The following is a 13,290-nucleotide window of genomic DNA, read 5'->3' as shown; positions in this document are numbered from 1 at the left end:
ATAGACTAGGGACAAAATGTGGGGGCCTAGTATAGATCCCTGGGGGACTCCGCTCAACTAGTATATGTGGTTAGTGGTTAATGGGGTTTGGGGTGGGATGGGGTTTAAGATATTTCCTTTGTGCGTTCTAAGAAGTTAGTCAATTTTTATCGAAATACTGATGTTGAACCATAAGGGAATATTGTGCTAAATGTGCGTTCCTTTGACAAAATGTCCTGAAGGAGGTGATGGTGGACGCAAAAGGAAGGAAGGTCTATTACAACATTTTATGAGGAATCTTTTGACGTTGGAGGCCAAAGATTTGGAGCACCTGTCCTTCAGTATCTTCCATAGGGATGCTCTCTGTAGGCCACCCTTGCTGGCCGTGTTGCTGGAGCTTTGAGACTTGAACGGGTGGTCGCCCATTCCTCCTCTGCAAAAACATGAATTTGAGATACATTTTGTGTCTATTTATTTACCCCATTAAGATCTGAGTCTACAAATGCCTACAAATCAGTAGTTGTCAAAATTTCTAGATTTTTCAAAATAAATCTAAAATAACATGGATGCTTTACACACACGCAAAACGTTCGCCCCCTTGTTTTACTGTTCAACTGTTTCTGTCGATTTATCCTTTTGATTTATTTTTTTCACACAAAATGGGGACGGCAGGGAGAAAGAGTTTAACGGATGACATGGTAGTGACAGCTCTCAGATCATCATGGCAGTGAGTTCCAGAGAGTAGGACCATAGTGACCGATAGTGACATAATGCACCTTCAGTAGATTTAGGAGTGGGCCGTTTTCAGTCCATCAAGTAAGTCAGCTAGTGTACCTTCCTATAATTTGATCTCTATCCCACTGGTTTCCACTTTTCCAGTGATCCGGGGACCACTGCAGTCGTCCTTGCGGTGGGTTCCAGGTAAATGATGGAAAGTTGATAACCAAGTGGACCCTTATAGATTTTTAACTCTTGAGAGCGTGAAATGAAACCAAATGAATCCGTACGTGTCCATCTCGTTTAAATTGTATGCTCTCAAGAATGAAATGTCTGCATTATTTAAAGGTATATTCAGTGATTTCACTCAAAAAACCTTAGGTTTCGTTTTTGGCTGTGGGACCCAGCCTTTCGTCCAATCAGGATAGAGAGTCAAAAACGAAACCTAAGGTTTTTTTGACCCCCAGGGGTTAACTGGGGACAGGGAGGAACTCCTTATATGGCCAGCACACTCTATAGTAGGGAGGATTATCACAACAAAACAAAAAAATAAGTGATATTTGAATTAAGTGAAATCACTGAATATACCTTTAATTTAAAGTAGTCTAATAGAAGTAGAAGAATTGTTATTTTGATCAACATTTTCACTGTAGGAGAGACACTGTTGTTTCTCCTATGGCTGTATACCTAGTACTACCACATCAATACAGCATGAAATCTTTTTGTATCTATTTTTGTATTGACCTGTACGTTCCATTCTACAAACTGTTAACATTTTCAATCAAAATCTTATCTAACGATAACAAAGTCTTGGGTCTGAGAGGCTAAATCTCATCAAACGGTGGTCCGTGGCTCAAATGCCGAATAAATACTGGACCTTGATATGAAAAGGGTTGAAAACCATTGCTCTATCCCAGGGATGTCAAACTCAAATACACAGTGGGCCAAAATAAAGAAATTGATACAAGTCGAGGGCCAGACTGTGTTTCAACACACGGGCCATTTTTGGGGAGAGGGGTAGCTGAAAGTTGACCACAAGTGATATACTTTCACTGCTGATCAATAGTGAAGAGAAGACGCATGCTTGCGATTGTGGGCCCTCGATATGTGACAATGCACTTGCAGTGCATTGACAATGCACTTGCAGTGCATTGTGGGACTTGTAGTATTATGGTTTTCCGTGCAATATACCAGAGGGCCAGTTTTAATACTAATTAAATATCATCCCGCGGGCCAAAGATAATTCATTCACGGGCCTGATTTGGCCCCCGGGCCTTGAGTTTGACATATATGCTCTATCCCATCAGACCAAGGATATTTAAGAGATACTCTTTTTCCTTTGAGGCACAGCAGGGGTTACTGCTGCTCGCTCCAAAGAAAAAATATTTACTGAGTCCGAAAGCCCCAATTCCTGTACAGCAGTGGTTTTCAATCTTTTCAAAAATAATCGTATTTGAACTGGGGAAACCTCCCCCCCACCCTGATAAGCACTTGGAATTGTAGAGTTGAGTCATTCAATTACTCAATTTAGTTTTCCACAGATACGTATTGTGAAAATTGCCCATTTACAAGCTCACGACTTTCTCATAGTAGAAAATGTATGTTTATGACAGGGCAAAGTAACTAAAGTTTTCAAATAAATGTAGTGGAATAAAAGTAGGCCTACAAAATTTGCCTCCGAGATGTAGTGGATTAGAAGTAAAAGTCCAGTCAAGTAAAAAACAAATAAAAATACCTCAATTTAACTACAGTACTTGAGTAAATGTACTTGGTTACTTTACACCACTGGTCATAAGTATATACAAAATTTAATTGTAAAATAGATACTGAAATATGCACATTACTGCCCACCACTGGCTGAGTGCACACAGCTTTAGGTCCAAGTCACAGTAAGTATTGTTTGTACTTACTTCACTATTATCACGGAAGCAAATATTTAATGTATGATCTACTCATACTACATTTATTTTGAAACGTTTAGTTATTGTAGATTTTTATTATTATTACAAAACATACAGTAGGCCTAACCACTTCAGCCCTATATACATTTCGATCTACAAGCTCACATGTGTCGCGACGCATTGTGAGCTTGTAGATCGGCTATTTTCAAATTATTTTTATACATTTGAAAACTTGAAATGGGACATTCTGCATAATGAGTACTTTTGCGTTTGGTACTTTTAAGTACATTTTGATGCCAATACTTTGAATTCCGGACGTTTACTTGTAACAGAGTATTTCTGCATTGCAGTATTGATACTTTTACTTATTAAATAAAACATTTGAGTACTTTTCCCACCACTGTCAGTGTCTTCATTTTGGATTCTTCCTCGGTTCTCCAAAACCCTGGTTCACAATTGGAAATGAATGAATGAATGAATGAATGGTCTTGCAGGCCCACTGTGAAAACCAGTTTATGTGGAGAGCAGAGAGTATTACTCAAGACAATAATTGTTAAGAGTGCTTCTCTGGTAAACAATCTCGATGTGCAAAAGACACCTTTTTAAAAGTGGGCATCAGCAGTGGTGGAAAAGTATCGATACCATCATGTAGAAGTACTCTGTTACAAGTACAGTAAATTACCAGCATTCAAAAAGTACTTGAGTAAAAGTGTATTGAAATCAAAATATACTTAAAGTGCCAAAAGTAAAAGTGTTCATTATGCAGAATGTCCCATTTCACATGTTTCTTTTTATGTATGAAAATCCTTAGAAAATTGCCGATCTACAAGCTCACAAGGCACGACACGTTGTGATCATGTACTGTAGATCGGCTATTTTCAAATAGCCGAAGTACTGTATAAGGCTGAAGTGGTTAATGTATGTTTTCTAATAATAACTTTAAAGGTATATTCAGTGATTTCACTTAATTAAAATATCACTTATTTTTTTGTTTTGTTGTGATAATCCTCCCTATTATAGAGTGTGCTGGCCATATAAGGAGTTCCTCCCTGTCCCCAGTTAACCCCTGGGGGTCAAAAAACCTTAGGTTTCGTTTTTGACTCTCTATCCTGATTGGACGAAAGGCTGGGTCCCACAGCCAAAAACGAAACCTAACGTTTTTTGAGTGAAATCACTGAATATACCTTTAATCAAGTGAGTAGACTACAGTTTTCAAATAAATGTACATATTTATTTATTTATTATTTTTCAAATAAATATATATAAATATAAAAAATACCTTAAAATTGTACTCAAGTACATGCACTTTCATTACTTTCCACCCATGAAAATGAAAATATATTAATATTAAAGATTTCAGGTTATATGGTTGACTTTCGCCAAGTAAGATAATGCTGTGCATTGTTGCATCCCAAGCTGTTTCTACTCTCACTATACCAGTCAGTTATTTGTCATTTAACAGCATTTAGATATAGTGGTTGGAGAGAGGCAGGGCATTTGAGGGATGGACTTGACAACAAATGGGTCAGAATTTGAGCCTCTAAGTTGATGTAAAGTGTCCTCTCACCAAATTAACTTCCCTTACCATAGTTATTGTAGGTCTCATCATTGGCTCCGTGTCCATATTCGTAATATTCTGAAATACTAAAATATAAAAGTTGGAAATGTCATTGTCAAAACGGGCCTAATGTTATGTTATAATTATAAATGATTTTAGAATATGCTGAATTAATTCAATTCTGGGCCAAAAAACTATATAGCTACAGTACAGTAATTGAGTGAGGCGTACAATGCTGTTATGCATGTCATTAATGGTAAATGAGTTGAATATAAATTGGATTACATTTATTGCTCAGTGTTGGTATTATAGATGGGAAACACATGCAGGATTAGTACATAAAATGTAATAACATTTTAATACATTTTAAGTCCTCCTGTAGAAAACGGTGGTGGAAAAAATATTCCAGCACTCAGTGGTGGAAAACAACGAGCTATGTAGATTGGCTACGAAATCTATATAGGGCTGAAGTGTTTAATGTATGTTTTGTAATAATCAAAATCTACAAAGTAACTAAACTTTTCAAGTAATTGTGGTGCATATAAATACCTCAAAATCATACTTAATGTACGTATTACTTTACACCACTTACACTGACAAAAAGATTCACTGTTCGTAGCCCTTAAAGAATACAATTCCTCCGTTGCATGTCTGGTAAATAACGTAGCTAGATGGGATGTCAGATTTACAGAAGCATCATTTGTTTTCACATGGTGATCATTGGAGGAACTTCCTTTTTTAAGCCAAATATCATTAATCAAGCTCATTGACTCACCTCTTTGACTGATTGATGTTGTTTTCCTCGTAGCTCTCGTCGTCATATTCTCCATCGTATCCGTCATCGTAGCCCTGTGGACAAAGTGAACAGCACGGTTGGCTTCTCTCCTCATTTTAGTTTATGAATGATTATGAATGATTTACTTCCACAAGAAAGTTCACCCACACCAGGAAAGGAAGGGACGTAAAGTCATGTCAAACAGGGAGCATTGATTAAGGTTTGCAGGCGAATGGATCGTAATAGTGCAGACCTAATTGACATGATCCTAGCCAACTCACTCATCAATCTAAACTATTGATATGTTGCTGCTAGAGAAATGTGTGCAACTGCTGGTAAAATGTTAAATATCAATACAAATGGGCTGAATAGTTATCACAATGCAGCAAGGCGAGCAAGCCTTGAAATGTGCTGGCACGAGTTCAAACCCATTATATTCGCTCGAGGTCTCTATTTGAGTGAGGTTTCGCTCAAATAATGTTGAGATCTACAGTACGCACTACTATTTATTGGTTCTTTGATTGGTTCAGGCTACGTCAGGTGAAGTGATAATTTCCTCTCACTTTGGTCTACTGAACGGTGGCTTTTCAAGCCTGTTTTAAAGGAAGCCAGTGATCTGCATTTTGTTGAGGGAAGGGTTCAGGGCATTCCACTCTTGGGTGGCAATGCTGAAGGAGAATTTACGTATGTTTTGAAGTCTATCGTCAGACGGGTTCTTGAGATACGCGAGATAAGGCAGACATCAACCACCTTATCTTATATACATCTACACGTTTAGGGTTGTAGATCGAAGTAAGAAAGTACTTCTTCCACCAGTGACTGAGCTCAATGTGCACTGCACTTTAACACCAGCTGCACCAGCGTCGAACTTCTGAACGCATCAATTGTGTTTGCATTCACGCCCTCAGACACTAGATGTCTTCATTATTATTTTATTAACTTTTATCACAAAAAATAATGACCCTTTCACTGTTAAATGTGATCTAGCACACAATGTGCATTGCTTTCAAATCAATGGGTCAGTTTGACCCGATGTATTATTGGTTAACAGCACGTTAACCAATAATACGTGAAAAGTACACAGACAATATACAGAATGTCAAGCAATGGCAATCAACTAAAGCTATATCACATTAGTCAACCATCACTATTAGGGTGTTCATTTAACCATGCATTTCCAACCTGGTGTTCCCATTTTGGGTATGTCATTAAAGCCAAAAATTCCAAAATGTTACAAATTTCATAAATTCTGTCAGTTGTCAGAATGTAGGTCAGCAATGTTTTACAAAAGCAAGTTACCCACTGAGCTCTCCAACGTCCCAGTGTGCCTTTATATGAACTTGGACTCAATTAAAAGTTGGGGATTATGTCAGGGATTAAGTTGTTCAAAGGAGCATTATTTCCATTCTGTGCTGAAGGCATTTCATATACTGATGGGATGAGCAGCCTTCTCACTAATTGACCATTTTGTTAGTGTTCCCATGTGAGAATAAAGGGAGCCGGCGGCCCATGGCCACCTCACTCAGACTCGGATTTAACCATAAACTAACCCAATACGGCCATATATAGGCATGTCGCTATGACTCACACAGACGTAACCATAAACAAACCCGATACTGGTCAGGTTCTACTGGGCCTCACCCCCCGAACCCACCTCACCCCTGCACACTTTGACAAGCTGGAATGGCTTACAGTAGGGTTGATGAGTACAGCATCTTGCTGTGTGTGTGTGTGTGTGTGTGTGTGTGTGTGTGTATGTGTGTGTGGCCAATCAGTTTTGTTTTGGGTGAAATGTTGATGGGTTGTAAATTGATAATGCATAACTGTGTGGATATAGTATTAGGCTACCAGTACTGCAAGCTTGCTAGAGCACTGATACCATATCTGTGTAGAGAATACATCGTTCTGATTATAGAAAACAACCTGAATACATTTATACTGTAAGTGGTTCTTAAATATAATAGTATGTCTTGCAGCATGTCTTATTACAAATAACATTGATTTGTCTTCTCAGGCTTCATGCTACACTTTACTCTGAATGGATTTTTAAAAGCGACGTACTGCTTGCATATAAGTGCAGCCCAGATAATGAAGCTTGGTTCTTACAGTCTTGACACCTAATTGGAAAGACAATTAAGACTTGTCCTATTGAACAAAAGCAGGGCAAATAAATCACGTCTTCACACCAGTGGTAGGGAGTCGGCTCAGTTTAATTAGGACACCAACATCGTAAGGGTCCTCATGAACAGTGTTCCATTGTCTGTTGAAACCCTGCATGTCAGTGGTTTTCAACCCTTTTCATATCGAGGTCCATTATTTATTCAGCGTTTGAGCCACGCACCACCGTTTGATGAGATTTAGCCTCACAGACCCAAAACTTATTTTCTAATGCCTTATTGATGAGGTAGCCTACTGTACCATAGCAGAGGGTACAGGCACACATTGATCAAAATAACTATTTACTATTGGATCCGTCTGACAACTATTGGTGGTGTTTATTTGATACAAACATATGAGCACACCAGAAAATACATATTTTGTTTGTTGGATAAGATTTTCAGGCCTATAATGTCACCACACAATAAGGTATTCTGAACTACAGTAAACGTCCTGTAATTATCTTAGTGAGTCTCATAAAGAACAAAGGGCAAGCTTTGTCTCCATTTGTCTGAATTGTTACATTTGACACAGACTGCTGTGTAATACAGCCTACAGTTGTAGACTTTCTATCCAAGCCAATGCACTTTATTTATAAAGCACATTTAAAACAACAGTGTTAACCAAAGTGCTGTACACTCGGTACCAAACAGAGAAAGAAAAAAATACAAAAATACCAAGAAGAGCAATAGCCTACATAATCAATCAACAGGGCAACATAATTGCATAAAGCAATTCTTCAGCATGTTCAAACGCCAGTGAGTTTTCAAACGTAATTTAAACGTGCAAGGTTTGGGAAGCTCTAACATGAGGTGGAAGATCGTTCCACAGTGTGGGCGCACACTACAACAGAAAATGATCTATGTCCCCGGCGGGATTTCAGCTTTGTGTTTGGGATCCAACTCGTGCTTCTGTTAACCACATGAAGCTCTAGTCTATAGCATCCCTATTCTCGCGTGAACATTCTACGACATTAGCAGATCTACAGTCACGTTGTGAGCTTATTGAGTGGCTATTTTCGGCTAAGATTTCTTGGGGGGGAAGGAGGGGGCCTAGTACAGTATAGAACCCTGGGGACTCCGTTCAACAAAGTATGCGTATTTAAGTGATTTAATAACATCTACTGGAGGTAGTATGTTGAAGGTAGTTCTGCATGAAGAATTCTCATCCCCATAATTGGCTAATCTCACAGATGTGGGCTCGGCAGTGTATCCAGCAGATATGCAAGGCATCCTTAAAAGTACCCAGAGCGCCCTCATTTTATTTTATTCTCTAGGTATTTTCATACCATCTGTAAGTACCGTAAATGCTATACACATCTAGAGCACTCACACTGGGGTTCACGCAAACTTTTACATATCTTTTATGTCAATGAAACAGATAATACAGGAAGAATTTCCTCCATTTTCAAAGTATGACCTTGTGCTATTTCGACAGTCAATGGATTAAACTTTTTTTCTCTCTCCTCAAAGCCTCCCAAAGCTCTGTGTTTAATCACATTACGACACTGACTGCATAGCCTCCGTGCGGTTGCCACACTCACGCTTGAGACCGAGCAATTCATCTTGTTCTGATGCAAGTGATTTGTGGAATTTATGGTTTGCTGTAAAGGGTGCAATCTCACCCTCCACACCTTTATCAACGGTAAAGAGTAGCCTACACGAAGAATGGATTCAGTCAAAGATGTCACTCTTTAATAGCAATTGTGTTTCACCATTGTACAGCACGGTGCTGCAACCCCATTACTTTACGCTGATTTTATTAAATAACATATTGACCCAGAGCCTGAAATCTCCTGTGAATAGTTGAGTTGGATTACTCTAATACGGGATCTTCGAATCTAACACACTGGGTCTTTAAAGATGTGTCTAACAAAGCACGGACAACTGAACTTTCCACCTGAACTTTTAAATTCACCATCATGAATTTGAATTAGTCCCACTATAGTGGCAGGGCTCTGAGAATGTCTGTCAGTCCATCTTTCCATCCGTGAACCACTTCAGTCCCAAACAAGAATGCTTTGCCGTGAGCCTTTAGCTTCCCCAGATGAGGAATGCTACTGATTTTGATGATTCTGTTATATCATTAAAAAGGCATGCCATTGAATGTTAAATAGCAGATCTTTATATAATACATTGACTGTTGGAAATAGAATATGATTATCACTAGTTTCCCAGGCAGCAAGACAAAGTAGAGACCTTTAGGAGGGCCATTCAAGCCGCAAGTAGAGCCTGCCAGTGGAGCCTGCAGAATCCACCACTCCCAAATGAAGTGTCGGGTGCTGTGAATCTGGTGCAACGCACAGGTCCTGGCTGCACCTGGTGAGAGCAGGAGTGGACCTGGTGAGGCGTAGGAGGTGCCCGGCCAGGAGTCAACCCATATTGCCTAGTCCCTCCACGCGCCGGATGGCCCACCCAGTACCCACCCAGTACCGGATGGCCCGCCTAGTACCGGCAGAGTAGTTCTGGAGCAGCGGATTGTGTGTCCCTGGTTTTTCCCTAATGGGACTGATCGAGGGTAGCTACTGGGACGTAAGTCGGGACTTGATCACCCCGGCTGGGTCACCTGAGTGATGTGTATGATATTATCAGACCCGCCGAACCCAGAGGACCTTGGGATACATTACTGAGGAAACGTCCCAGGTGCATCCATGCAATGTTTTTTAGTTAATCTCTTCTCCACTAGTCCCTCCCTAATATTTTAGGTCTATTTGACGAAATTGTCAATATATTTAGTCATAGTTTTAGTCATCATAGCTTAGTTTTCATTTCATTTTCGTCAGTGAAAAAAAGGTAGTCGACAGACATTTTTCGTCATAGTTTTAGTCGACAAAATGGGCACAAGAGTATAGTAAAAAATGATGTTATTGCTATAGTAACAGTCTGACACTATAGGGCGTAGGCACAATGGAGGGCATTCAGTAGCTTTCATCCTCACATAACATGGCGTAACCAAGGGATGGCATGCCCCAGGAAAGAAATGGGGGTCTCATTGCTTTACAAAACGACACACACACACACACACACTGACCTTGTGTGGCCTTGTGTTGTGATTTCAGTCGTTGCTATTAACGGGAGCTACATACACATGAAAGCTCATATAGCCTACACATTGCAACAAACAAATACAGTTTGAATTTGACAATAAATGTTTACATGTTTTAACAGGCCTGTTTCCACGACAAGAGAGTTGCTCACAGACTACCTCTAGAACAAGGCAACTATATACGTGGAACTTCTGAAACTTATGTGGTTATGAAGGTGAAAATGGCTGTCCCATTTACAGTGAGGAGAGAAAGGCATTCCATTCATTCTTATCATGTAATGGCAAATACATGTACACACTACTTGGTCAGCTCAGGTGGCGATGTGTTGTGCGGAAAAGAGAAGCATTCAGTCCTGCACAAAATTCATATTTATTATTCATAAAGGGGAAATGAAACTCATTGTTTACAGCATTTAAGAATTGGCCTGAAGCCAAACTTATATTTTGTGTCCACTATCACTGCAGCCAGCAGCAGCACAAACAACATAGCTCCATGTGAGTTAAACGAAAGTTGCGCTATATGGTAGATCAACAATACAAATTACACTAGTTTTGTGGATTCATTTATTTTAAATGAGTGGCCCCCATGCAGTGCCCCAACCAAATGACCGGAACTACTTAATATAAATAAAACCAGACCAGAACTCCCACCACAGGACTCATCAATTAATACCTTTGCAAACACTATATTAATTGCAAGTATATTTCCTTTATTAATGTCAAGCATTTCCTACAGCTTTACGTCCAAAAATCTGAACTAACCATTTAAGTATTTAAATATAATATTCAAAGATTTGCACACTTTCATGATTTTTCTAAAATAATTGCAGATCTACAAACTCGTGATGAGAACATGAGACATGATGATAACTTGTATATCTGCTATTTTTTGAATAGCCTAAGGAATTGAAGATGACACGGATGCTTTCATGGTTTTAACGGGTTAAGAGTAAGACTATTGGCCTGGGCCGTGGCTCAGTGGTCCAGGCACCTTGGCTGGTAATCCAGTCTGGCAGTGTGCAGCGGGTTCGACTCCCGATCCCAACGGCCTTTACTGCATGTCATCCCCCCATCTCTTACTGTCTGTCCCCCCATAAAATAAAAGGCGAAAGGCGAAAGCCACAAAAAAAACCCATTTAAGAGTAAGACTATGGATGCCATCCACCCGGCAACCACTAACAACTAAACGGTTGCTAAACTAGTGGCTATATCATGCATGTGTATTGTGGCTGATACAAATCAACAGGCAGTATCTAAGGTTTGACAGGCATTTTATCGTAACCAAAAGCATGCTGCAGGAGATTTCAGCATTTTAATATAACTTCAGCCATATACATTTTGGCCATTTGAAAATGGCCTCTATTCTATTTTCGATTTTTATAAAAACATTTGTATACATTTTATTAGGGCTGTCAAATTATTTCATATTAATTAATCATGATTAATGACCATTATGTTACGCTCAAAGTGTTAAGTAGCCAAATGTGCCGGGGACCCCAAAGGCAAAGACACTGAGACAGGAGTGAACAAAAGGAAATTTATTGCAAACTTTTGTTTGGTAGGAGCATGAGGGGAGTCCTGGAAGGAGGGGTGGAGCTGGGAGACACTGGGTTTGTGGAGGGAGCCTGGAACAAAAACAGAGGAACAAAGTTAGAACAAAAATAGAAGATCTACAATATGCACAACGCTAAGGTACGCTAGGAAACTGGTTCTAAACTGCAGGTAACACTAACCACAGTAGGCAACGTCCAAGCATCGGGCGCCGGCTCTCAGCAGATTATATTGGCAGTCTCTGACGGTGATTGTGGAGCAGCTGGGCTGATTGGAATCAGCCCCACCTGTGCTGGCTGCTGGCTGAGGAGGAGCTTGTGGCACAACAGTACCCCCCCCCCCCCTGAGGGGAGGCACTGGACGACCGTCCCGGAGCACCCGGATTGTCCCGGTAGAAGTCATCCAATAGGGAGGGGTCCGCAAGGTAGGACCGGGGCACCCAGCTACGGTCTTCAGGGCCGTAGCCCACCCAGTCCACGAGGTACTGGAAACCTCTCCCCGACGACGGATTGCAAGTAGCTTCCGAACTGTCCAAACAGGGTCACCATCAGCCAGGACTCGAGGGGGCGGAGGAGCTGAAGCCGGGGGAGACAGGGTGCTGGAGGCCACAGGCTTAAGCTGGGACACATGGAACACAGGATGAACCTTGAGCGCGGGAGGGAGATCCAGACGGACTGCAACAGGGCTGATTATACGGCTCACCGTGTACGGGCCAACAAACCGGGGATTTAACTTGCGGGTAGACGTCTGGGAGGTCTGGAGGGGCAGGTCCCGGGCCAACAGCCAAACTTTCTGGCCAGGTTGGTAGACAGGGGCACGCACCCTCCGTCGGTTGGCACTACGCTGAGTACGCGCAGAGGCACGGAGCAGCGCAGCCCGGGCAGCCTTCCAGATGCGACGACATCGGCGGAGGTGTGCCTTGGTGGACGGAACTGCCACCTCCAGCTCTTGTTGGGGAAACAGAGGAGGTTGGTAACCCAGTGAGCACTGAAAGGGTGACATACCGGTGGCAGAGCTCACCATGGCGTTAAGGGAATACTCCACCCAAGCTAGGTACTTGGCCCAGGAAGAGGGGTTGCTGGCGGCAACGCAGCAAAGAGCCTGGTTGGCACGCTCCGCCTGTCCGTTGGACTGCGGATGGTACCCAGAGGAGAGGCTGGCTGTGGCCCCAATTCCCTTGCAAAAGGCCTGCCACACCTTGGAGATGAACTGGGGACCACGGTCGGAAACGATGTCAGAGGGAATTCCGTGAAGGCGAACGACATGGAGCGTGAGGAGGTCTGCCGTTTCAGCAGCAGAAGGGAGTTTGGGGAGAGAGACGAAATGGACCGCCTTAGAGAACCGGTCGACCACCGTCAGAATGGTGTCACAGCCCTGGGACATGGGGAGCCCCGTCACGAAGTCCATAGCTATGTGAGACCAGGGCCGACTCGGAATGGGAAGGTGTTGCAGGAGGCCTGCCGGGGGGGGGGCGATGGGAAGCCTTACTGCGGGCACAGACGGTGCAGGCGGCTACAAACTCCCTGACATCCTTCTTAAGGGTGGGCCACCAGAACCTCTGACCGATGAACACTGCTGTCCGGCGTTCTCCGGGGTGACAGGCAACA

At 41.8% G+C, this 13,290-nt stretch overlaps 1 protein-coding gene across 1 annotated transcript in view; it reads right to left on the bottom strand.

Annotated features, from left to right (window-relative positions):
* Positions 1-317: 317 nt before the first annotated feature.
* khdrbs2 (KH domain containing, RNA binding, signal transduction associated 2) overlaps positions 318-13,290 on the bottom strand; it is a gene marked incomplete at its 3' end in the record, with an annotated part of 93,229 nt that continues 80,256 nt past the window's right edge. Inside the window, exons 7-9 of the mRNA XM_083774883.1 lie at positions 4,931-5,004; positions 4,183-4,241; positions 318-412 (exon numbers count right to left, since the gene is read on the bottom strand). Coding sequence (XP_083631009.1) covers positions 318-412; positions 4,183-4,241; positions 4,931-5,004 — 228 coding nt within the window. The remainder of the gene's footprint in view (positions 413-4,182; positions 4,242-4,930; positions 5,005-13,290) is intronic.

The sequence above is a fragment of the Protomyctophum parallelum genome (assembly GCF_964188405.1).
Source record: "Protomyctophum parallelum genome assembly, chromosome: 10".
NCBI lineage: Eukaryota > Metazoa > Chordata > Actinopteri > Myctophiformes > Myctophidae > Protomyctophum > Protomyctophum parallelum.
Note: the sequence above shows the minus strand (reverse complement) of the source record. Positions and strands in the feature narration are given on the sequence as shown.